General features: G+C 37.0%; 1 protein-coding gene across 2 annotated transcripts in view; it reads left to right on the top strand.

The window, feature by feature from the left end:
- Positions 1–25,429, top strand: part of NME7 (NME/NM23 family member 7) — a 247,373-nt gene that overhangs the window by 60,327 nt on the left and 161,617 nt on the right. For both annotated transcript variants that reach the window (XM_019976176.2, XM_070768118.1), the window contains exons 5-7: positions 2,544–2,594; positions 4,098–4,305; positions 9,735–9,843. In XM_019976176.2, coding sequence (XP_019831735.1) covers positions 2,544–2,594; positions 4,098–4,305; positions 9,735–9,843 — 368 coding nt within the window. The remainder of the gene's footprint in view (positions 1–2,543; positions 2,595–4,097; positions 4,306–9,734; positions 9,844–25,429) is intronic.

The following is a 25,429-nucleotide window of genomic DNA, read 5'->3' as shown; positions in this document are numbered from 1 at the left end:
GAAGACATGAGACTTCTGAGCCAGGGACACAGGGCTTGATTAGGTTCAGTTAGCAGCATGAACATCATGTTTCTCTTGGTTCCCATTGCCTTCATGTCCTGTGAGAATAATATGAGATGGGCCTGGGTGGATGTTGCACACACAGTTGATTGCATCACAGCTGAGGAGGGTTGAACTCAGGTTACCCACTGTTTCATTAGCAAGCTGTAAACAAGTCTGCTCTTTGTACTAAGGAGACATGACCTCATCCCTCAAAGTCACTCACTATAAACATAACTCCAAGAAATGGCTAGGATAAAGAGTAGTTGGGGCCTTGCATTCTTGGCATACACAATAAGATGTGTTAGGAAGGCAAGAGACCCACAGAGAAGTGTCTCCCAAAGCTTAAATCTTCTCAAAACTTATTTGCTCAAACGTCGGCTCCTCCCTCATGACGGTATCTGAAAAGCAGCAGCTGGGTTCCATTTAACTGTACTTCTAGTTCTCGGATCAGGGCCTGATTCAAAGTAGACACTAAGTAAATATTCCATAAAATAATTAATAGATCATTGTGAGAATGTTATGAAAACACAAGAAAACATAACAAAACAAGAACAGAAAAGACTTCTGTAGGTGGTCATGCACTTGTTTCTCTCCATGTAAGCCTTTTAAGGGAGGAATTAAATAAAAGTGATGAGAAAAAAATTCATGAACTCATTTTGGTTTCAGTGATAGATTTTGAATGGAAGTAACTGTAGAGTCAGTGACATGTTAGAAGAAAACAAAATACTTTCAGTAATTAATAGTTTTCATTAATGTTAAAGATGATTTTGTTTTCTTAGTAGTTCTGTAGAATTGGTCAGATTAGTAGTCTCACTGCTAACTCTTCTAAAATACTCCCCACTTGAATTTTTCAGAGTTTTTACCTCATTTTAGAATGCAATACAGATTATCCATATCAGTTTTTTGAATTCTTCTGCTTACCCACTAGAGATTTTATTTTTATTTTTCTGAAGTTGGTAATAGAAAGGTCATAAGGAATCAGAAATTTGGGTTCACATCTCCTTTTCCTTCTTCCTTTACTAAGTAGCATTTTGATCTGGATAAGTTATGTAATCATGCTGAACTACATTATTTTTAAATGTAAAATGAAGATGATCATACCTATTTCAATATATTGTTGTGGGGAATAATAAAATTTAACATTGGCATATAATAGTCTCTAGAAGAATAAATTTTCTTCCCCTTCTATGTCTTGGGGCAAATTTTCTTTTCTATACTTGCGTAGTATACTTTCATAATCTCTTCATGGCCAAAGAGAATATTTTAGTACATTTTGTTTGAATAAAAATATATCCTGATATATGAATTATTATATGAATTCATTATATGAATTAATTAATTTTTAATGGGCCCATAAGAGCTTAAAGCATCACGTCAAGCCCCTGGTGGCTTGAAAAGAATCAGCCTGCAATGCAGGAGACCTGGGTTTGATCCCTTGGTTGGAAAGATCCCGTGGAGAAGGCAATGACTACCTACTCCAGTATTCTTGACTGGAGAATTCCACGGATAAAGAAGCCTGGTGGGCTACAGTCCATGGGTTCGCAGAGTCGGACATGGTTGATCAACTAACATATAAAATCTTAATGCATTGCATACTAAATTATCAAGCCTGAAAGTTTAATCCTTTGTTAGAGGATACTTTGCTGTTTTAAAAAATTGATGTTGACATATGTTTGTCACATACTATGAACTGTTTCAAGCCTTTGAGAAAACTGTATAAGTTTGAGACACTTGATTTGATTAGCTGAAAAGTCTAAATAACTTTTTCAATATGTGTAAAATTCCATTATCCTAATTATTTTCTCCATGGTCATGGGACTATAAACTTAAAAAGTAAATCCTGATTGCCACTGATAAATTCAGATTTCTGAATATATCTATATTATCCCTTTTTGGGGGATGTAAGTTCAAGCATTAGTTTTTAATACAGTAATAACTAGTAAGAGTACATTGATGTGCATAATTTGTCAAGCAGTCTTTAAAAACACAAGTCCATAGTCTTTCTTTTGGAGCAATCTATATAAGAAAGAAAATTTTAACTATTAAATTAAAATTCTAGCCTAAGCTCTCAAGTTAAAGCCTATAGAAGAAAGTAAAAACTTTTGAATTTGTAAATATCTTTGCAATAATTAATATTTTTCTTTTCATTGATAAAGATTACATATTTTTTGATGTTCAACTTACATGAACTTTAAAAAACAGTAATTCTTATTGATCATATGTTAAATGTTGTTTTTAGAATGATAAAGATGCTAGTGAAAAGGAAGATAGTAGACTTGAACATGAACAGTAAATATTGCCTCTTTTATTCATTTTAATTTTATATCTTAACATAGATATGCATACTAGCAAAAATTTGAAAAGAGGGGGCATTTGAGCAGAATATTTGGTGAAAAGTCCTTAATTCTCATATGGATCAAATAGAGAATTTCACTATTTTATTAATATAAGTTATTTTCCTTACATAATTGTTAACTTTTGTCATTTTGATTATTTTATAGGAAAGAAGCAACAGATTTTCATATAGACCATCAGTCAAGGCCCTTTTTAAAGTAGGTACTGAATTCAAGGCTCATGTTGTATAATGGAGGATATTGTGGAAAACTAAAGAGTTATAATTTCACAATTCAAAAATCTGTTACCTGAGAATAATTTGTCAAAAAGTCCTTAGCAGGGACTTCCCTGTGGTGCAGTGGCTAAGACTCCACACTCCCAATGCAGGTTCAGTCCCTGGCCAGGGAACTAGATCCCATATGCCACAACTAGAGTTCACATGCCTCAGCTAAAGATCCTGCATGTCACTGCTAAGACCCAGTGGGGCAAATAAATAAAATAAAAATATCTTAAAAAAAGTCCTTGGCAACATCTTACAACTGCAGAGAGCTTTTTTTCTAAGAATTGGTATGTTTTTCCCCCTCTCCTTTTACTAGGTGAAAATTCTTTTTTAAATAAATATGCTAAACGTTAGTCAGAAGCAAATGGCATGAACTGCTTAAATTATGAGGAGCGTAGCTTTCTTTTTAGATTTCAGTAGAATAAAAATAGAGTAATAATTACATTTATGTTGAGTATCTATTTGTGTTTTAAACTATTAATGGTATTCTCAGTGTATGTAAAACATTGTTCGTAGAACCCTTGTGTTAAATAAATTGTTTGATACACATTTTGCTGTTTGAAATATATCGACAAATATGTTAGAAAGTAAATCTATCTTCTAAATATTTGGGTTGTATTTAAAGTTAAGTGAATATGGTGTACCTCATTACTGTTGACAAAGGAGAAGTGCTTACTTTTCTAATAATGAAGGATTAGCCAAGCTATGGAAAACATTCTAGTTGGTGTCCTGTACATAATAGTGTTTTATTCAAGTTTTACATAAGAAAATCATTATGTTATAGGTTATTTTAAACAAAGCATTATCAAAATATTCCCAAACCTTGTGTAGAATAGGCATCCATAATTCTCTTGGAAATTATTCTTCATTATAGTCTTTGTATATATTTGTATTATTACAGCTTCTAGTTTAATGTCTTGTATGTCACTTGACCAACTCAGTGCTTAGTGACTGAAAATTCATTGTCATTCTTTGAATTCTAATAAATCTACACAGAAATTATTGGATTCTTACTACAAATATATTCCAAGACATCACTCATCACTTTGTCTATTGAGATTTTATTTGACTACCATGTTAAATATGTTAAAACAAGAAGATTCTTCTGTACCTTTCAGAACAATGCAAAAAGCAATATAGATCAACAATATGCATTTTAAATCAATGAAATAGTCTTAGTTCACTGAAACATTGATGCTTCTGCTAACAGTAATTGGTTTGACAACAGTGATTTGTAGTGACTCAGGCTACTGCAGGACACTCAGTTTATAAAAACTTTACCTTATCCATGTAAAATTCACTATGTCCAATAGTTCTGAGACAATAATATTCATATTTATAGCTATGTGATTAAATACTCAAATGGTAATATTTCTTTGTTAAGAGAGATGCCTTGGTTAATACAGAAATGAAGCAAATCAATCTTTCACCTGTTTCACAGTGAGCTGATCCAGTTTATTACAAGTGGACCTATAATTGCCATGGAGATTTTACGAGATGATGCTGTATGTGAATGGAAGAGACTTCTTGGACCTGCGAACTCTGGACTGGCACGTACAGATGCTCCTGAAAGCATTAGAGCCCTCTTTGGAACAGATGGCATAAAGAATGCAGCTCATGGCCCCGATTCTTTTGCTTGTGCTGCCAGAGTAAGGTGTTTTTAAACTATTTTAATTTGTTTTGGTTTTCCTAAATGTTTGATGTCAGAGTAAAGCATTTTGTCACAGCTGACTTAAGGTAGATTTATGCAGCTGATCTAATAGTAGAAGAAACCTTTGACCTTTTGCTTGTAATTAAACAGACATGAGTTTGAGCAAGCTCTGGGAGTTGGTGATGGATAGGGAAGCTTGGTGTGCTGCAGTCCATGGGGTCGCAAAGAGTGGGACAAGACTGACTGACCAAACTGAAACAGTGTTTCAATGATATGTGTCCTTTGAGAACTGGCAACCTGGTCATCCTCTGAATAAGTTTCTCCAGTTAAAATACTTGTTGTCTTGTTTTGTTCCAAAGACTTAAATCACTGAGGCTTATCAGTAAATGAATTATTCCTGTAAGAATACCACTTTATGGAAAGTGAATATTCAAAAAGACATATTCTTTCTTTGACTCAGACTTGACACCATATTTTCAAGCTTAACATCCTTCCTTTTTCTACATGTAGCTAGTGTTTATGAAAGTTTTTCTATTAATAATTCTCATTTTAAATTTATACAAATAAGGTATTACTCCACTGGGTTTATACTGATGTTGAATTAATGAAATGCAAGTTAACTCTTAGCATTCTGAGAAGTTTCTCAGCTAATTTAAGATGGTTTTTAGTCTGGTCATATACAAAGTGGAATAATACTAGCAAGTTTTATGATATGAAAGTGAAAGTGTTAGTTGCTCAGTCATGTCTGACTCTTTGCAACCCCATGGTCAGTAGCCCGCCAGGCTCCTCTATCCATGGGATTCTCCAGGCAAGAATACTGGAATGGGTTGCCATTTCCTTCTCCAGGGGATCTTCCCAACCCAGGGACTGAACCCTCTTCTGCATTGTAGGTGGATTCTTTTAGTGCCGAGCCACTGAGGAAGTCCTTAAGTTTTGCTGGCTGTGGAATATTCTCCTGCATGGATAAAGCATTTTTACTTCAGCATTTCCTTACCTTTGGATGTTTTGTTAGGTTCTAATTCTTTTCATGTTTGTAATAAGGGTGCACTGATCATGTGACTTCATATTTCATCAATATCTTGGTTTATTTTCTGAGAACAGATTTCATATTTGACATTAGAATATGTAGATTTCGGTAATTTTTTTTAAATGTCTTAAATTGAGTCCTTTACAAAAATGATATTTAAAATGACTGTGTGAAATTTTCAGAGACACCTGTAACTGGCAACCATTTATTAATGTATTTTATCATGATGATTAAGGATATGGGTATAGATTAGTCAAATGTTTTAGGAGATTTCACATGGGGTCTTATCAGGGTGAAATTTATGAAATGATATAAGTATATACTTAACAATTTGTATAAAATACAGTACAAAAAACTGTATACTTAAAGCTGATCAAATTGAGTCTGAGTTTTATTTTTTGGGAAAGTTGCATATCTTTATCCTTCCCTGCTAGGTCATTTAGAGACATATAAAAGACTTAAAGTAATAGCAAAGAACCTCAGAAAGAGGAAAGCTTTATGCAGAATGTTTAAAGCAGCTGAAATCACAAATGAATATGAATTCTTTTGTTTGACATTATCAGTATATTTGTTGTTTGAAGTCTCTAAATTACTTGCCATATAACCATGATCTAGTAACAGGGTTCTTGCAAATATTAGCTGAATTAATAGGTGAGACAGATATGGCAGTCAGCCCAAGGAGAAAGAGAAAGCAAAGGCATAGAATCTCACTTTCACCAAGATATATTTAAGTGGCAATCTTTATATTTTTGCCTTAAATACATATTTATTCATATATAAATGAGTACTTGAAAAACTTGGGTTTTTATTTTTTTAAACTGAGCAAAAAAGAGGTTGGGACAAAAATAATTGGTCAAATAATTGGTTAAACTAGAGTTGGAACATTCTAGCATTGCTTTTTACATCTGAAAGAGAAGTGATATTATAGAAAAAGTTCAGGACTTTGGAGTTAGTATGACTAGATTTTGAAACATGACTTTACCATGTATTAACTCGTAAGGGCTTGTTCCTTAAGCCTTCTGAATGTCTTTTTTTTCTCATTTGTTCAGGGTAGATAAATAAAAATTCTTCATATGTTAAATAAACTGCTTCTGAATTTCAATCATTCCAAAATGTTTATTAAGAAGCTATTGTGAACAAGGCAAAATCCTGCTTCTCATGGAGCTTACAGCTCTTCTAATGTCAGATAATAAATAAACAGATCTATAACTCTGATGTCTACTGATAAGTGCTCTGAGGCAAATAAACCAGGAGAAGGCCACAGAAAAAGACCAGAGTCAGAAGGATCATATGTGGAGTGGAGGTGTGGAATACTATTTAAAAAAAAAATTATTTTAGTTTTGGCTGTGTCCGGTCTTAGCTGAGGCGTGCGGGATATTTTGTTAAAGTGCCCAGGCTTTCTAGCTGTGGCAGGAGACCCAGCAGTGGCAGCGCACAGGCGTAGTTGCCCCTTAGCATGTGAGATCTTGGTTCCCCGACCAGGGATCAAACGCACATCCCCCCTGCGTTGGAAGGTGGATTCTTAACCACTGGACCACCAGGGAAGTCTCTAGAATGCTGTTAAATCTAGTATATTCAGAAAGTCCTTACAGTCTCTGGTTTGAGCAGAGATCAGAAGGAAGTGAAGGAGAAAGCCATGCAAATGTCTGGGGGAAAGTGTTCCGGGAAGAAAGGGAACAATACATGTAAAGATTCTGAGGTAGGATATTTGCTGTGTTCAAGGAACAGTGAGGAGGTTAGGCCAGTGATGCTGGGGCAGAAATAGCTTCATGGAAATAGGTTGAAGATTAGGTCAGGTGTAGCAAGGGACCAGGTCCCATAAGGCCTTGTAGGACATCTGGGACTTTGAAATTTATTGTGAATGAGACAGGAGATGTTGGAGGGCACTGTGCAGAGGAGTGACACGATTTTTCTAAGTTTCATTTTTACTACTGTTAATAATGGACCAGTTAGGGTGGAGGGACGTGTGTTGTGGGAAAAGTTGGAATGGGAGGTCAGTCAGGTGGTTAGTGAAATTGTTAAAGGGAGAGTTGGTTGGCATGTGGCATGGACCAGAGTGATAGATGTGGAGGTAGTGGATGGATTCTGGATATATTTTGAAGGATTTCCTGATATATGGGACAGGTGGAGAAGAATCAGGAATTGCTAGTTTCTTGTTGTTGTTTATTTTTGGCTTGTGCAATTGAAGTATAAGGGAAAAGGTGGGATTGAACAGATTAATGGGAGACAGTGGAAATGAGAAGTTCTGTTTTGGATGTTTTAAATCTGAAATGTCAATATGGATGTGTAGTTTAGGGCAGAAGTTGAGCTGGAGGTTAAAGTGTAGGAACCATCAGAATACAGAGAGCGTTGAAAGCCATGGGACTCAAGGACCTCAGCAAGACAGTGGCAATAGAATAGTGACAATAGATAGTACTAGACCCCTCATGAGCACTTAGGGGTCTGCTAGATAGGAGAAAATCATTAAAGGAGACTGAGAAGTGACTAATGAGGTGGGGAGAAACCAAGTAATGAAAGCATTCCAGGATGAAGGGATCAATTGTGTCAAATGCTGTTGGGTCAGGTAAGGTGAGGTCTGAGAATTAACCAGGGTACATGGCAACGTGGAGGTGGCTGGGGATTTTCATGAGTAAACTTCCACAGAGTGAAAGCCTAATTAGTTGTAAGTTTAAGAGGAAATGGAAGAGAAGACAGAATGAAGACATCTTTTTTGAGAAGTTTTGTTGCAAAGGAAGCAGAGAAGAGGAGCTGTAGAAGGGCCCTGTCCTTACAGTTTGCAGTCACACTGGGTTTACTTCATTCATTCATTCACTACCTACCAAGACCCTGTAGGTATTGGAGTTTTCACCTGTACCATAGGTATTTTCACCTGTACCATACTTCTTGTCACACTGGGTTTACTTCATTCATTCATTCACTACCTACCAAGACCCTGTAGGTATTGGAGTTTTCACCTGTACCATAGGTATTTTCACCTGTACCATACACATTCTCTGAGAATATGTTATCAAAGCATCTAGTACAGCTCTGCAAGCAGTACTTGGTGATACTCATCAAGAAGAGTAATAAGCAAAGGCATTAATACAATAGAAAGATACTTGTCTAAGGAATGGAACATTTTAATTCTAAAGAGTCATTAATGCTGGAATCACTCAAGTATATATGCTACTATTTGAACAGTTCCTCAGATTGTTTTTCTGGCAGCACCATAAGGCATTTTATATCTTAGCTCCTCAGTGAGCAATCAGACCTGCACCCCTGCACTGGGAGTGCAGTCTTAACCTCTGGACCACCAGGGAGGTCCCCCAAGTGGTTGTTTTAAACTGCATACCAGTGTGGTACCGTAACACATCCTATTATCTTTCAATTTTTAAATTTAGTGAAAGTGAGTATTTACTTTGAGCTCTTTGTTTTAGAGGCTGAAGCACCTACAAGGCTATGCAAGTTAGTTATTTTGGGGGGCAATTACCAAAATAACCACAACCTTGGAGAAGTATAGGGTACTGATGATTGGCAGCATCAGTAAAGGCCTCCTGGAGGAAGTGATCTTTGAAGTGATCCTTTACACATTAGCATGGTTCTTTGAGGACAGTCGGCTTTATATCGAACGGTGGAGATAATAGTAGAAAAGCTTAGTGGCAGAGAAGCGCACGTCTGAAAAAATGGTTAGTGTGGCCATCTTCATGGCCAGTTCAAATTGCTGGGTTGTCCTTTTAATGAATTATGTGCAAAGCAAATAGCACAACATGTATCTGGCTATAAAATAAGGTTCATGTGATTTGACTTTCAACTAGTACTATTTATATACATATATAGTAAATTAATTTTAACTAACTGTAGCTCTGATTCTTGAATACTCATCTGTTTCTGTAAAGATTTCCTAATTTTTAACGGCATTTTAGACATTTTAATGAAAAGCTTTGAATTGAACCTGTGTCTCATAAACTGATACTTTGGATAAAATAGGAAACCTTATATTGATTACATCCAATATTCAAAATGTTAAGACATTCTCAGTTTTATTCCTGGGACAGAATAGTACATATTGTCATTGCTTTAATACTTCTTTATATGTTCTTTTTTAAGACTTAGAACAAGGTTCAGTTCATCAGTTAGTCTTTGTAAAAATTTTTAGGAAATTCAGGAAAGAATTTACATTGTGAAACTTTAAAAGTGATTGCTTTGTTCTTCCCTTCTCATATAATTAGCTTAGGAGTAAAAGAGATTGTATTTGGGTAGGACACTATGGGGCCTCCCTGGGACAGTCACTTCCCCTATATCCTCTACTTTAGCTCCTCTCTGAGGTACCCAGATAGTAGTCTCTGATGCACATTTCCTGAGTCGTTTTACAGATGTATAACAAAATTACATGTGCCAAAGTCATTTCTCTGTGTCTTTAGGAAATGGAGTTATTTTTTCCTTCAAGTGGAGTGTGTGGGCCAGCAAACACTGCTAAATTTACTAATTGTACTACTTGTTGCATTGTTAAGCCCCATGCTGTCAGCGAAGGTAAGTACTGTGTTAAATACAGTATAGCCAATACATTCTGCTAATAGCTGAATTTGTTAATATTTGTTTTCTTGATATAGGCTATATGTTGAAATTAAAATATAGTTTTAATATTTCCATTCACTTTTTTGAAGGCACATGAATAAAAGTCATGTAATATGAGGGCAAAATCTGAGTTTACATTTGTCTTTCTCTTTGTGCATTTCTAAAAGGTGTTCCTTGGGTTCCTGCTCATGCTCATCCTATTACTGATCTTGATTCCCTGACTTTTAATCTGCTTTCTCTTCTCCCAGCCACATACTGTGCTTAACTTAATTCACTTAAACAGCACTTCTAATTTAAAGCAATGTCTATCAGATCTGCAGTATGCCCTTCCTGAGAAAGCTAGAAACTTCTTTTGGTTCTGAGTATCTGAAACAGTTCTTTCATATGTGTGTGTTTGTGTGTATGTGTGTGAAAGAGTTTGCAATTTTTTTCTTTATTTTTCTTCATGTGTTTGTTTTAGTTGTTCAATGTGTTTTTGTCAGTCATCCCAAATCCTTTTGGAAATGAGATGGGGTATAATTTAAAAGGTCATCTTTAAAAAACTGCAATATACTAAATAATAGATGTTTAAATAAATACTAAGTAAATACTATTTATTTATACTAAATAAATAATAGATGAATGAATGGATTTGAAAAATTTTTGTATTCTAAGTATTATATGGGTTTAAATCATTTTTATTTTTTAAAGATTTAAACTATATTTCGTATACTCATATTTGATATATGAAAGTAGAGGCATATGAGTTCAAGTAAAAAATTTTTGTTGAATCTAATCAGATGGCAGAATATTTTATTTAAACTTTGATATATGAAGGCATTTTTTATTTTTAAATTTCAATTTTAGGGATTTTTAAACCATTGTGAAATGCATAACTAACCCAATTCAGCTTAAGCTGTGACTATATATATATATATATATATATATATATATATATAGTTTCAGGTCTCATGTTGAGTTTATTATTAGATTTACTTGGCCCCCTTCCACTGGCTGGTTTATGTTTCTTTTTCTATAATGATCCGATTTCCTGGTGCATTTAATTTTACCTGTGGTCTCTAAGAAGAGATTTTTTTAAAAAAGGAGTTGTTAAGAGAGCAGCTGAAATGGAATAACAGAATATTATCTTTTGTTGACTGTCCACTGCCCCAAAGAAGGCCAAAAAGGCTTGTTGATTAAGCAAAACTGAGTTTATTGCTTACTACAGTAAGGAGATCACACTTAGTGGACCTTACAATGGAGAGGTCATGGGCAGATAGTGGAGAATTTCAGGTGTGACCCTGAGAGATTTAAGATAGGTCTGTCAGTGCAGTGATATGATTGAAATGGGGTAAAATTTGTGATATAATAGTTTAGAATTAGTAGAAACATTGAGGCAAGAATCTTAACCAAGTCTTAAAAGTATACAACTGTTTGAGTTATTTGCCCTATTGAAGGAATATTGTGAAAAAGAAACAGTTTGAATAGTCTGTTGTTGAGATAACTGGACTTTTGGGAGGTTCTTGAGCTAAACAGTGAAGTTATTTACTGATTTACAGTTTTATCTTTGTAGGCAGTAATTTCTTGGCACAAATGATAAAGTCATGTGGATGTAGGCGGCCTTGGTTCTTAGTATTCTAGTTAATCTATATGGATGCAGTGATTCACTTCTAACTTATAAGAGAACTAGAGAAAAAAAGCTTAATTTGTGGAACAAATGGTGGAAATTTGGGGTATTGTAGTCTTTTTACCTAAGTAGATTGAAATATATTTTGTTATTTGGGACTTAGGATTTAAAAGGGAAGAAAAACAAGGTGAATTTTCTTGTTTTGTTTTCTAATTTATAAATTATGCAATGTGTTTGTCTTGATGTCCTTAGTATTATTTACATATAGTTAGTTTAATTCCATCGATAAAATAAATTATTTTTACTCTGAAATCAGGCTGTGTAGATTTGTATTCTGGCTCTGCTACTTACTAGCCATGGGAATACTGGATAAATTACTTAACCTCTTTGTACCTTGTTTTTTCATCTATAAAATGGGAATAATAGTATCCCCTCTTCACGAGGTAGTGGTAAGGTTTAAGTGCACTTAATGTAATGGTTACATGACTAAATGATTAATTAAGTGATTAAATGTAGAGATTAATGTCCTAAACAGTGCCCAGAACTTAAAGTGCTGTATGTGTTAGGCATTATTACTATTATGCTGCTGCTGCTGCCAAGTCGCTTCAGTCGTGTCCGACTCTATGCGACCCCATAGACGGCAGCCCACCAGGCTTCCCCATCCCTGGGATTCTCCAGGCAAGAACACTGGAGTGGGTTGCCATTTCCTTCTCCAAAGCATGAAAGTGAAAAGTGAAAGCTAAGTCGTTCAGTCGTGTCCGATTCTTCGTGACCCCACGGACTACAGCCTACCAGGCTCCTCTGTCCATGGGAGTTTCCAGGCAAGAGTACTGGAGTGGGGTGCCATTATTACTATTATGATTACTACTATATTCCTACTACCACTACTACTGTTATTATCTTTTACTTTTTAAGTAAAGGTGAATGACACCTTAGAGACAAAGCAGTAGTTTAAAATACTAACAAAATCCAACATCCGTCATCCCCAGAAAGAAAATCCCTTTATTGTTTGAGGAACAAAATACTTTATTTTTTTAAAGTCTAAACTTAAGCCCATAAAGTAGGATTAATGCTTCCATCTAGTTGTTTTTGCAGCTATCAGCAATTACCTATTCCGATTGTCCATTACTGTTGGTATTGGGCAGGAGATGTTAACCAAATATGGGAGAGCTGCTTTTGCACTTGAAATGGTCAAGACATTAGGCTTTTTGATATATTAGAACCCTGAAGTTTTGTTGGAAATTTTCCTTTCTTTTAACAGATTACTGCATTAAACAGTTTGCTGCATTTTTCATAACATTGTCCTCTCTGATTGTATGTTCCTCCTCAGTAAAATAAGTTAGGATAGTTTAAGAACAGAATAGACATTATTCTGTGAAACTGTATAGAAAATTCTTATGAAAGAAAAGTATATTGTGTAGCTCACTGTTGTGTTTTGGCTCTAAAAACTAACTTACTACCTAACAAGTGCCCCCCTGAATTTCGGCTGATTGAATTTGGTTAAGTTCCCAGCTTTTTATGTGTTGGATTTCCTTCAAGTAATTCAGCATCTGGAATACTATGGAAGAGCCATGACAGTTTTTGATATAGAGAGACTGGATTTACATATGATTTCACTTATATGAGGAATATAAAAAATGAACAACAAATGAACAAACAAAGCAGATACAGGTTCACAGAGTCCAAGAATAAGCTGGTGGTTGCCAGAGGGAGAGGGGTTTGGGGAGGTGGACAAAATAGGTGAAGGGGATTAAAAGGTACACATTTATAAAATAAATAGGTCAGGAGGATATAATGCACACATCGACGAGTCAGTAACCCTGTAACAGCTTTGCATGGTGACGGATGATAACTCGTCTTAATGCGGTGATCATTTCGGAGTGTGGAATCAGTGTACACCTGAAACTAAGGTAGTATTATATGTTAATTATAAATAAAAGGATTGGATATAACATTGTTAATCTCAGTTTCAATAAAAATTCTTGGAGTGGGCCCAGCTTTGCTAGGAGTTAGAGTTTTAAACTCTAAAACTCACAGTTTTAGAGTTTTATGATTGTTTTATCCTATCTGAAGGAGCAAACAGTCGAAGGGAATGTACAATAGGTTCGTTGAACTGTTGTATATATAATACTCTGACTTTGTATGGAGCTTAGCATGCATTTTTGAAGCACAAAATTAAGGTATTGAAAATATCTAATGAATTGGTAAGTTATGGGGACTTTCAATGAAGTCATCAATCTTTCACTTATAAGGAATCTCAAGAGTTCTGTTAGTTCCTACTAAAGAATCCCAGTCTTCAAGAAGGATAGCTTTTAATGGTCCTAACAAAGTAGTTGTGCATTAGGCTACTGAAAACATTTTAGAAATAGTGAAATTTGCCTGCTAATATGTTCCAACATCTAATACCCTTTAGAAGGAAATGAGAGCCCCTAGGATTGTCAGTTGTAATGTCTTGAGTGAGGGCAGAGAAGAAAGTCTCCTCAAATCTTGTTATGAGACTGTTAGAAATTAAGTATAGAACAACAATAGTTTTTATTATTAATACTAATTGTAGTTCATGTTTATGGAATGATAAGTACTTTACATGAATTATTTAATTCGTAAAACTGTGAGGCTAGGTATTATTTGAAATGCATGCCACAGAGAAAGAAACCTAGGCAGTGAGATGTTAATAACTTGCCAAAAGTCCTACAACTCTTAGGTTGTAGGGTTGGGATTTGAACCAAATTTGTCTTCTTTTTATCACATTATACTGTCCTGCATCTACATGGGTTATCACTTAGACCCTATAAATCCCCATCGTCAAGTTTGATTATTAACCCCATTTTACCGATGTGGAATCTAAGAATTAGAAAGGGGTAGGTTATAACTTGAAATCCAGGGCTGTTTGATTCCACAGCTGGAATTATTTGTGGTATTTGTGGTACTCCATGAATATTGAGATCAACTAATTATGGAAAGCCATTTCTAATAGGTATGAAGGGTAATCTGAATATCTTAAACATAGTTTTAAAAAACTTAATTGGGTGGAAAATACTTATAGTTTAAGATGGAACTTGGAGAAATGAATGCTGTTCTGGTCAAGGTAATGGTTAAGAGATGAATGCTGCTGCTAAGTCACTTCAGTTGTGTCCGACTCTGTGCGACCCCATAGACAGCAACCACCAGGCTCCCCCATCCCTGGGATTCTCCAGGCAAGAACACTGGAGTGGGTTGCCATTTCCTTCTCCAATGTGTGAAAGTGAAAAGTGAAAGTGAAGTTGCTCAGTCATGTCCTACTCTTAGTGACCCCATGGACTGCAGCCTACCAGACTCCTCCATCCATGGGATTTGCCAGGCAAGAGTACTGGAGTGGGGTGCCATTGCCCTCTCTGTAAGAGATGAATAACAAGTTCTTAAAAACTGTAAATTTAGAATACTTTCTTAAAATTTTTCAGTTAAATGGGAATAATGCTTTTTATATTTCTAAAGATGTTTAATTTGATTACAACAATCATTGTTCTTTTTAACTGTTTTTATTTTCATTTTAAAATCAATTTTTATTGGAGTATAGTTGCCTTAGGCTTCCCTGATAACTCAGTTGGTAAAGAATCCGCCTGTAATGCAGGAGACCCTGGTTTGATCCTTGAGTAGGGAAGATCCCCTGGAGAAAGAAAAGGCTACCCACTCCAGAATTCTGGCCTAGAGAATTCCATGGACCTTATAGTCCATGGGGTCATAAAGAGTCGGACATGACTGAGCGACCTTTACACACACAGAGTTGTCTTACAAGTTGTATTAGTTTCTGATGGAGCAAAGACAATTAGTTATTCATATATATATATCCCCTCTTTTTTATATTTCTTTCCCATGAGGTCACCACAGAACACTGAATAGAGTTCCCTGTGTTATACAGTGGGTTCTCATTAGTTGTCTATTTTATGCATAGTGTATATATGTCAATCCCGATTTCCCAATTAATCTCACCACCCCACCCCTGACCCTTGGTATACATATGTTTATTCTCTATTTCTGTGTCTCTGTTTATGCTTTGTAACTAAGTTCATCTGTACCATTTTTCTAGATTCCACATATAGGTGATAATATATGATGCTTGTTTTTCTCTTTCTGACTTCAGACTGTATGACAGTCCCTAGGTCCATCCATGTCTCTGCAGATGGCACAATTTTGTTTCTTTTTGTGCCTGAGTAATATTCTATTGCCTCTATGTAAGGCTGGATACTGTAAAACTCTTAGAGGAAAACATGGAAAACATTCTTTGACATAAATTGCAGCAAGATCTTTTTTGACCCACCTCCTAGAGTAGTGACAAGAAAAACAAAAATAAACAAATAGGACCTAATTAAATTTAAAAGCTTTTGGCACAGCAAGTTCAGTTCAGTTCAGTCGATCAGTCGTGTCCGACTCTTTGTGACCCCATGAATTGCAGCACACCATGCCTCCCTGTCTATCACCAACTCCCGCAGTTCACTCAGACTCACGTCCATCGAGTCAGTGATGCCATCCAGCCATCTTATCCTCTGTTGTCCCCTTCTCCTCCTGCTCCCAATCCCTCCCAACATCAGAATCTTTTCCAACGAGTCAACTCTTCGCATGAGGTAGCCAAGGTATTGGAGTTTCAGCTTTAGCATCAGTCCTTCCAGTGAACACCCAGGACTGATCTCCTTTAGAATGGACTGGTTGGATCTCCTTGCAGTCCAAGGGACTCTCAAGAGTCTTCTCCAACACCACAGTTCAAAATCATCAGTTCTTCAGTGCTCAGCTTTCTTCACAGTCCAACTCTCACATCCATACATGGCCACTGGAAAAACTGTAGCCTTGACTAGATGGAACTTTGTTGGCAAAGTAATGTCTCTGCTTTTGAATATGCTATCTAGGTGGGTCATAACTTTCCTTCCAAGGAGTAAGCGTCTTTTAATTTCATGGCTGCAGTCACCATCTGCAGTGATTTTGGAGCCCCAAAAAATAAAGTCTGACACTGTTTCCACTGTTTCCCCATCTATTTCCCATGAAGTGATGGGACCAGATGCCATGATCTTCGTTTTCTGACTGTTGAGCTTTAAGCCAACTTTTTCACGCTCCACTTTCACTTTCATCAAGAGGCTTTTGAGTTCCTCTTCACTTTCTGCCATAAGGGTGGTGTCATCTGCATGTCTGAGGTTATTGATATTTCTCCCGGCAATCTTGATTCCAGCTTGTGCTTCTTCCAGCCCAGCGTTTCTCATGATGTACTCTGCATAGAAGTTAAATAAGCAGGGTGACAATATACAGCCTTGATGTCTTCCTTTCCCTATTTGGAAGCAGTCTGTTGTTCCATGTCCAGTTCTAACTGTTGCTTCCTGACCTGCATACAGGTTTCTCAAGAGGCAGGTCAGGTGGTCTGGTATTCCCATCTCTTTCAGAATTTTCCACAGTTTATTGTGATCCATACAGTCAAAGGCTTTGGCATAGTCAATAAAGCAGAAATAGATATTTTTCTGGAACTCTCTTGCTTTTTCCATGATCCAGCAGATGTTGGCACTTTGATCTCTGGTTCCTCTGCCTTTTCTAAATCGAGCTTGAACATCTGGAAGTTCACGGTTCACGTATTGCTGAAGCCTGGCTTGGAGAATTTTGAGCATTACTTTACTAGCGTGTGAGATGAGTGCAATTGTGCAGTAGTTTGAGCATTCTTTGGCATTGCCTTTCTTTGGGATTGGAATGAAAACTGACCCTTTCCAGTCCTGTGGCCACTGCTGAGTTTTCCAAATTTGCTGGCATATTGAGTACAGCACTTTCACAGCATCATCTTTCAGGATTTGGAGTAGTTCAACTGGAATCCCATCACCTCCACTAGCTTTGTTCATAGTGATGCTTTCTAAAGCCCACTGGACTTCACATTCCAGGGTGTCTGGCACAGCAAAAGAAACCATAAATAAGATTAAAAAACAGCCCTCAGATTGGGAGGAGATATTTGCAAATGAAGCAACTGACAAGGGATTAATCTCCAAAATACTCAAGCAGCTCAGTATCAAAAAAAGAATCCAAACAAAAAATGACAGAGAAGACATACAGATGGCCAACAAATACAGGAAAAGATGCTCAGCATCACTATCACTGGTTATTAGAGAAATGCAAATTAAAACTACAATGAGGTATTACCACACACTTATCAGAATGGCCATTATCAAAAAAAAAAAAAAAACAAATCTGCAAACAATAAATGCTGGAGAGGGTGAGAAGAAAAGGGAACCCTCCTACAGAATTGGTGGGAATGTAAATTGATACAACCACTATGGAGAACAGTATTGAGGTTCCTTAAAACACTAAAAATAGGACTACCATTTGAGAAATCCTACTCCTGGGCATATACCCAGAGGTAACCATAATTCCAAAAGATACATGTACTCGAATGTTCATTGCAGCTCTGTGTACAATATCCAGGATGTGGAAGCAACTTAAATGTCCATCAGCAGAGGAGGGTATAAAGAAGATGTGGTACATCTATACAGTGGAGTATTACTCAGTTCTTATTTTGTTTTATCCTGTTTTTAAAGTTGAAGTCTTTTCCTAGGTGTAATTTATTTTCATGTATTTCAGGTTACTCTGCCCCTTGCTCCTGCACTCCAGAACCACTCCCTTGTTCCTTTTCTCCTCAGGGCCTTTCTACTACTTTGTTTTCCCTGGGAGGTGCATCCCTTCCTCCTCCCACCCCCCAAAATGTCATTTTCTCAGGGAAACCCCAAATGACATGTTCTCTTGTTGCACTCTGCTTTCCCTTTATAGCGCTTAGCATGGTTTGCTGTTATATATTGTGTAATTATATGTGTATGTGTGTGTGCATGTAGATGCATATATAGCTATCATACATAATATATATTAATTTTTGAGTGATCATTTTTACCTCTACTGTATTACAAACTCTGATTATAGGAACAGTATTTGTTTCATTATCATACTTTAAAAAATATTTTGTACTCCTCATTGTACCTTTTATTTTAAGAGAAGAAAGTGAAATAAAATGTTACTTGCTCAGTCGTGTCCAACACTTTATGACCCCATGGGCTGTAGCCCACCAGGCTTCTCTGTCCAAGGGATTCTCCAGGCAAGAATACTGGAGTGGGTTGCCATTCCTTTCTCCAGGGGATCTTCCCAACCCAGGGATTGAACCCCGGTCTCCAGCAATGCAGGCAGATTCTTTACCATCTGCGTCACCAGGGAATGTGTTACTTAGGAGTCTTTAGTGTCTGACTGTTGTCCGAGAATGTGGTCTCTGTGATGTTTGTTTCTTTGAAATTTGTTGTTGTCCTTTGTGACTTAACTAGTGACTCATTTAAAAAAATTCCAGTGTGTGTTTGAAAGAAGGATGTTGCTGCATTGTTCTCTCTTTATATATAAGTAGTTATTAATTCAAACTTGTACTTTTTTGAACTGCTTGAATAATCAGCTTCTGAAAAAAACTTTGTTAAATTCTTCCATGTTAAAATTATCTATTATTATGAATTTGTCATTTCTCCTTTCAATTTGGACTGCTTTGTTTATCTTGAGGCTTTTTTGTGTGTGTGATTATCTTTTTATTCCTAACGTAGTATCTTACTTTAGTCCCAATAATTGTTTTTTGTTGTTTACCTTAAAAGAGGCATATATTTTTCTAATTTTTAGCCTTTTCTTTATATATCTTATAATCATTATAACTGAATTTTATTTCATTCCTATTTAAATTTTTTTTGCTTTTTCAATCCAGTCTAGCAGTGTTAAAATAGTTGAATTTAACTCATTGCCATTTATTGTGATAACTGATTTGGATTCCTTTTTTTATCATACTTAAGATGTTTTTTTCATTTTTTCTCCCTGCTCTTTAACCCCCCACCTCTTTCCACCTTCTGTTAGATGGATAAATTTTTCTTTATTTCCCTCTTTCTTTATTGTTTATCTGCCAATTTGAAAGCCCTAGAGAGGGGATCCGCAGACTACAGCCATTGGGCTAAGCTGGATCAGCTACCTGAGTTTATAAATAAAGTCTTATTTGGGGCTCTCTTGGTGGTCCAATGGTTAGGATTCTGTGCTCCCAAAGCAGGGAGCCTGGGTTCAATCCCTGGTGAGGGAAATAGACCCCACAATCCGCAACTAAAGATCCCAGCTGCTACTGCTGCTGCTGCTAAGTCGCTTCAGTCGTGTCTGACTCTGTGCAACCCCATAGACGGCAGCCCACCAGGCTCCCCCATCCCCGGGATTCTCCAGGCAAGAACACTGGAGTGGGTTGCCATTTCCTTCTCCAATGCATGAAAGTGAAAAGTGAAAGTGAAGTCGCTCAGTCGTGTACGACTCTTAGCGACGCCATGGACTGCAGCCTACCAGGCTCCTCCGTCCATAGGATTTTCCAGGCAAGAGTACTGGAGTGGGGTGCCATTGCCTTCTCCAATATCCCAGAGGCTACAACAAAGATGGAAGATCCCATGTGCCACAACTAACACCTGGCACAGCCAAATAAATTTTTTTTAAAATAAAGTTTATTGGAACACAGCCATACTCATTCATTTATGTATTGTCTATGGCTGCTTTTATTGCTACATTAGTATGATTGAGTAGTTGTGACAGATACTAGTAAATCCTGAAATGCCTAAAATATTAACTGTCTTACCTTTTACAGAAAAAGTTTACTGACCTCTGATATAGAGTATATATTTTTTAATTCATTTGTTCAGTAGCTAAGTTGTGTCCAACTCACGTGTTCAACTCTTTTGCAACCCCATGGACTGTAGCTCGCCAGGCTCCTCTGTCCATGGAATTCTCCAGGCAAGAATACTGGAGTGGGTTTCCATTTCCTTCTTCAGGGATCTTCCCGGACCAGGGATTGAACCCGTGTTTTCTTTTTGGCAGGTGGATTCTTTACCATTGAGCCACCAGGGAAGCCCATATTTTTAAATTGGTTCTACTTAAATTTTAGCATCTTAAAATTTAAATTTTAAATTAAATTTAGCATCTTAAAATTTAAATTTCTACTTAATTTTCAGCATCTTTAGTACTTAGCTCTAATAAATCATATTAATAAAATTTGAGCTTGTTCACTCCAAATTTTTCCAGAGACAGACTTTAGAATGGTTTACGCAACCGCTGAGATCTTCTTTTCCCATCTTCCAATTTATTGGTGTGAAAGTGTTCTCCTTTTTAAATTTTAAGTAGCTTTATTGATGTTTAACTTATATAGTATAAAATGCACACATTCTAATTGTACATTTTTGGTACTAATAATGTCAAACTCTTAGAGTCAAGAAGTCCTCCTTAGTGGATAAACTTGGTCCTGGCTGATGTCTCTTGGGAGAGATTTAGAGGATGAGTGGTTTTGATTATTTGCATGTTACTATGTGAAAGCAGGAGGATTGAATAGATTTATTCCAGGCCTAATTGTGTGCCTTTATGATTATAGGGTTTGAAAAGTCACTGTGTCTTTTATTGTTGAAAGTCAGGGCTTGCTCTTTACACCTGCCTGGAATAAAGAAACATCTGTTGCTAGGCAGCCAAAGCACTAGCACCTACCAACTTCGATGTGTGCATGAGGAATCTTAGACTGTCTTCAGAACCTAGTGATATGTAGTGCAAGTGAAATATCTATACTCAAATGTGTGAATTAGAAGAAATAAGAATATAGATAAAAGAATGGCATAGAGCTCAGTGAAAATCCTAATAACTCTATCTGGCAAGAATGATCATAGTATATAATGTTTGGAATGACTGTTATAATTCTATGGCTTGACACTGATTATGTGGCCTTGAAGACATTTCTTAACGTCTCTAAAGCTTTATTTATTTTTTTCTTCTGCAAAGTGAAGATGACAGAACCTACTTCATGAGTAAGTTAATACATGTGATGCACTCGGAATAGTTTGCCTAGTAAGTATACAATGAAGTGTTGACTATTAGTAGTAGTAGCTTTAGAGATAATATCACGTAACACATTTTTTGAAAAACCTGAATCAGTTATATTTTATCGCTTTGTAACAACCATCCCCAAATTAGTTCCTTGAAAATGATTTATTATTTCACCTGGGCTCAGTTGGCAATTTTCTTGTACTATACATGAGGTTGCTTAGTGGCTTCATGCAGCTCGAAACTGTGCTGGAGCTGGAATGTACAAGATTGTTTTTCATCCTTCCAAGACTACTTCCATGTGGCATCTTACCATTCAGCTTCCCTGGTGGCTCACATGCTAAAGAGCCTATCTGCAATGCAGGAGACCTGGGTTCGACCCCTGGGTCAGGAAGATCCCTTGGAGAAGGAAATGGTAACCCACTCCAGTATTATTGCCTGGAGAATCCCATGGACAGAGGAACCTTGGTGGGCTAGAGTCCATAGGGTCACAAAGAGTCAGTCACGACTGAGCAACTAACACTTTTTCACTTCCTTACCATTCAGTAGTCTATCCTAAGCTTCATTATGGCATGGTTGCTGGCTTCCAAAAAGAGTATTGAAGGCAGTCCTCAACGTGCAAGAGCTCAACAAGCCTCTGCCTCCATCATGCCTTACTGTCCTAATGGCTAACTCTAGTCATGTGGCCAAATCAGTATGAGAGGGAATTACACAAAGGCATGAATACCAGTATGTAAACCGAGAACTTCCAGATGTTCAAGCTGGATTTAGAAAAGGCAGAGGAACCAGAGATCAAATTGTCAACATCCGTTGGATCATAGAAAAAGCAAGAGAGTTCCTGAAATACATCTATTTCTGCTTCATTGACTGCGCTAAAGCCTTTGACTACGTGAATCACAACAAACTGTGGAAAATTTTTAGAGATGGGAACACGAGACTTCCTTACGTGCCTCCTAAGAAATCTGTATGCAGGTCGAGAAGCAACAGTTAGAACTGAAGATGAAACAATGGAGTGGTTCCAAATTGGGAAAGGAGTATGTCAAGGCTGTATATTGTCACCCTGCTTATTTAACTTCTATGCAGAGTGCATCATGAGAAATGCCAGGCTGGATGAAGCACAAGCTGGAATCAGGATTGCCAGGAGAAATATCAATAACCTCAGATATGCAGATGACACCACCCTTATGACAGAAAGTGAAGAGGAACTAAGAGCCTCTTGATGAAAGTGAAAGAGAAGCGTGAAAAAACTGGCTTAAAACTCAACATTCAAAAAACTAAGATCATGGCATCTGGACCCATCACTTCATGGCAAATAGATGGGAAACAATGCAAACAGTGACAGACTTTATTTCTAGAGCTTCAAAATCACTGTAGATGGTGACTGCAGCCATGAAATTAAAAGATGCTTGCTTCTTGGAAGAAAAACCATGACCAACATAGACAGCTTATTAAAAAGCAGAGACGTTACTTTGCCAACAAAGATCTGTCTAGTCAAAGCTGTGGTTTTTCCAGTAGTCATGTATGGATGTGAGAGTTGGACCATGAAGAAAGCTGAGTGCTGAAGAATTGATGCTTTTGAACTGTGGTATTGGAGAAGACTCTTGAGAGTCCCTTGGACTGCAAGGAGATCCAACCAGTCAATCCTAAAGGAAATCAGCCCTGAGTATTCATTGGAAGGACTCATGCTGAAACTGAAACTCCAATACTTTGGCCACCTGATGCAAAGAACTGACTCATCGGAAAAGACCCTGATGCTGGGAAAGATTGAAAGCAGGAGGAGAAGGGGATGACAGAGGATGGACATGAGTTTGAGCAAGCTCTGGGATTTGGTGATGGACAGGGAAGCCTGGCGTACTGAAGTCCATGGGGTCGCAAAGAGTCGGACACAACTGAGTAACTGAACTGAACTGATGAATACCAGGGATCATGGTTCACTGGGGACTGCCAGTGTCGCAGTTTCCCTCAAGTGCTATAAAGTTTGTACATGGTTGGCGTTTGGTACTTGAACCTGAAACCATGGAGATGTGCTAGACAGTGCTTCTCAAGCTTTTCAGTGAACCAGAACCATTTGGGGGACTTTTAAAATGCATATTTCTGGGCCCTAACTTCAGAATTTAGTAAGTCTGGACTGGAGGCCAGAAATAAGTATTTGAAAAGTCTCTCCTAACCTAGAGGGGTCAGAGGTGGGAGAGAGGTTCAGTAGGGATGGCGTATATGTATACCTATGGCTGATTCATGTTGGTGTATGGCAGAAACCAACATAACATTGTAAAGCAATTATCCTCCAATTAGTGATAAATATATTTTTTAGAAGTTTCCCCAGGTCATCCTGAGTGAAGTAAGCCAGAAAGAAAAACACCAATACAGTATACTAATGCATATATATGGAATTTAGAAAGCTGGTAACAATAACCCTGTATACGAGACAGCAAAAGAGACACTGATGTATAGAACAGTCTTTTGGACTCTGTGGGAGAGGGAAAGGGTGGGAAGATTTGGGAGAATGGCATTGAAACATTTATAATATCATGTATGAAACGAGTCGCCAGTCCAGGTTCGATGCACGATACTGGATGCTTGGGGCTGGTGCACTGGGACGACCCAGAGGGATGGTATGGGGAGGGAGGAGGGAGGAGGGTTCAGGATGGGGAACACATGTATACTTGTGGTGGATTCATTTTGATATATGGCAAAACCAATACAATATTGTAAAGTTAAAAAATAAAATTAAATTAAATAAAAAAGAAAAAATAAAAGTTTTCCCAGGTCATCCTGATGAACATCTGATGTCCAGTTTGAGAACCATTTATCATAAATTTTGAGCACAAGGAACATCCTGTTTTTCCTCTGGTAATCTACCTGTATCAGAGGCTACTTTTTAGTTGTTTAGTTGATCAGTCATGTCCGACTTTTTGTGACCCCATGGGCTGTAGCCTGCCAGGCTCCTCTGTCCATGGAATTTTCCAGGCAAGAATACTGGAGTGAGTTGCCATTTATTTTATACCAAGTGGAAGATTTGAAGCTTGTTTTCTGTGGCAGGTTAATAACAACCACGAAGAAGGTTAAGGAAGAGTTACCTTTTAGTTTTCAGTAATGCATATGACTCCACAGAGGTAGTCCCCTGTTCTCCGTTTTAACTTGGTGAGAATTTCTTGGAGTGATGGAAAATTTGAGTATCCATGGCACTCTGCTTTACCAAGGTAGCTTCTCATAGCGTTATTCTCAATAATGTCTGTTTAGCAGTTGTTTAATAAAAATAACAGAAAAGTTTGACCCATGTCTAGCTAGGCATTACTCGCTAGTGAGATTAGAATGAAACCTGTTTTTATTGAAAGAGCACTGGAAGAAGTATAACATTAAGGAAAGTGGCTTCTAAGATCTCTCGGAAGTCTTAGTGTAATTTTAAGCTTTGATAACTTTAGAATTATAAATGCAACAAATAATACCATTTATAAAATTAATTTAAATTTCTTTTACATTTATTCCATGTTTTGTAGCTTGAATACAGTTTATGTTTTGGTAAATATTTAAAAAGAAATCTATATAACTTTCAAATCATATTTTATTATACATTTCTAGCATTTATATTTCTAAGTTACTACACTAAGTCTCGTGGGACAACCTGTATATATATTACTGAAGGAAATGATATTTATTGGCAGGAGAATTATTTTGTTTGAGGAAACTTCATTTTCCCATTCCTTTTTTTCACCTTTTTAGATGTTAGAATTTAAGAGTTACCATTCAGGGAATGATGTTACTGAGGCAACATGACACATATGACTTTGAGATTATCCACCTGTTGACCTGTTCAGTTCAGTTCAGTAACTAAGTCGTGTCCGACTCTTTGCGACCCCAAGGACTGCAGCACACCAGGCTACCCTGTCCATCACCAACTCCCAGAACTTGCTCAAACTCATGTCCGTTGAGTTGGTGATGCCATCCAACCATCTCATCCTCTATCGTCCCCTTCTCCTCCTGCCTTCAATCTTTCCCAGCATCAGGGTCTTTTCAAATGAGTCAGTTCTTCTCATCAGGTGGCCAAAGTATTGGAGCTTCAGCTTCAGCATCAGTCCTTTCAATGAATTT

The sequence above is a fragment of the Bos indicus genome, chromosome 16 (genome assembly GCF_029378745.1).
Source record: "Bos indicus isolate NIAB-ARS_2022 breed Sahiwal x Tharparkar chromosome 16, NIAB-ARS_B.indTharparkar_mat_pri_1.0, whole genome shotgun sequence".
Classification (NCBI taxonomy): Eukaryota; Metazoa; Chordata; class Mammalia; order Artiodactyla; family Bovidae; genus Bos; species Bos indicus.
The sequence above is the reverse complement of the archived record's forward strand: the minus strand, read 5'-3'. Positions and strand labels throughout refer to the sequence as shown.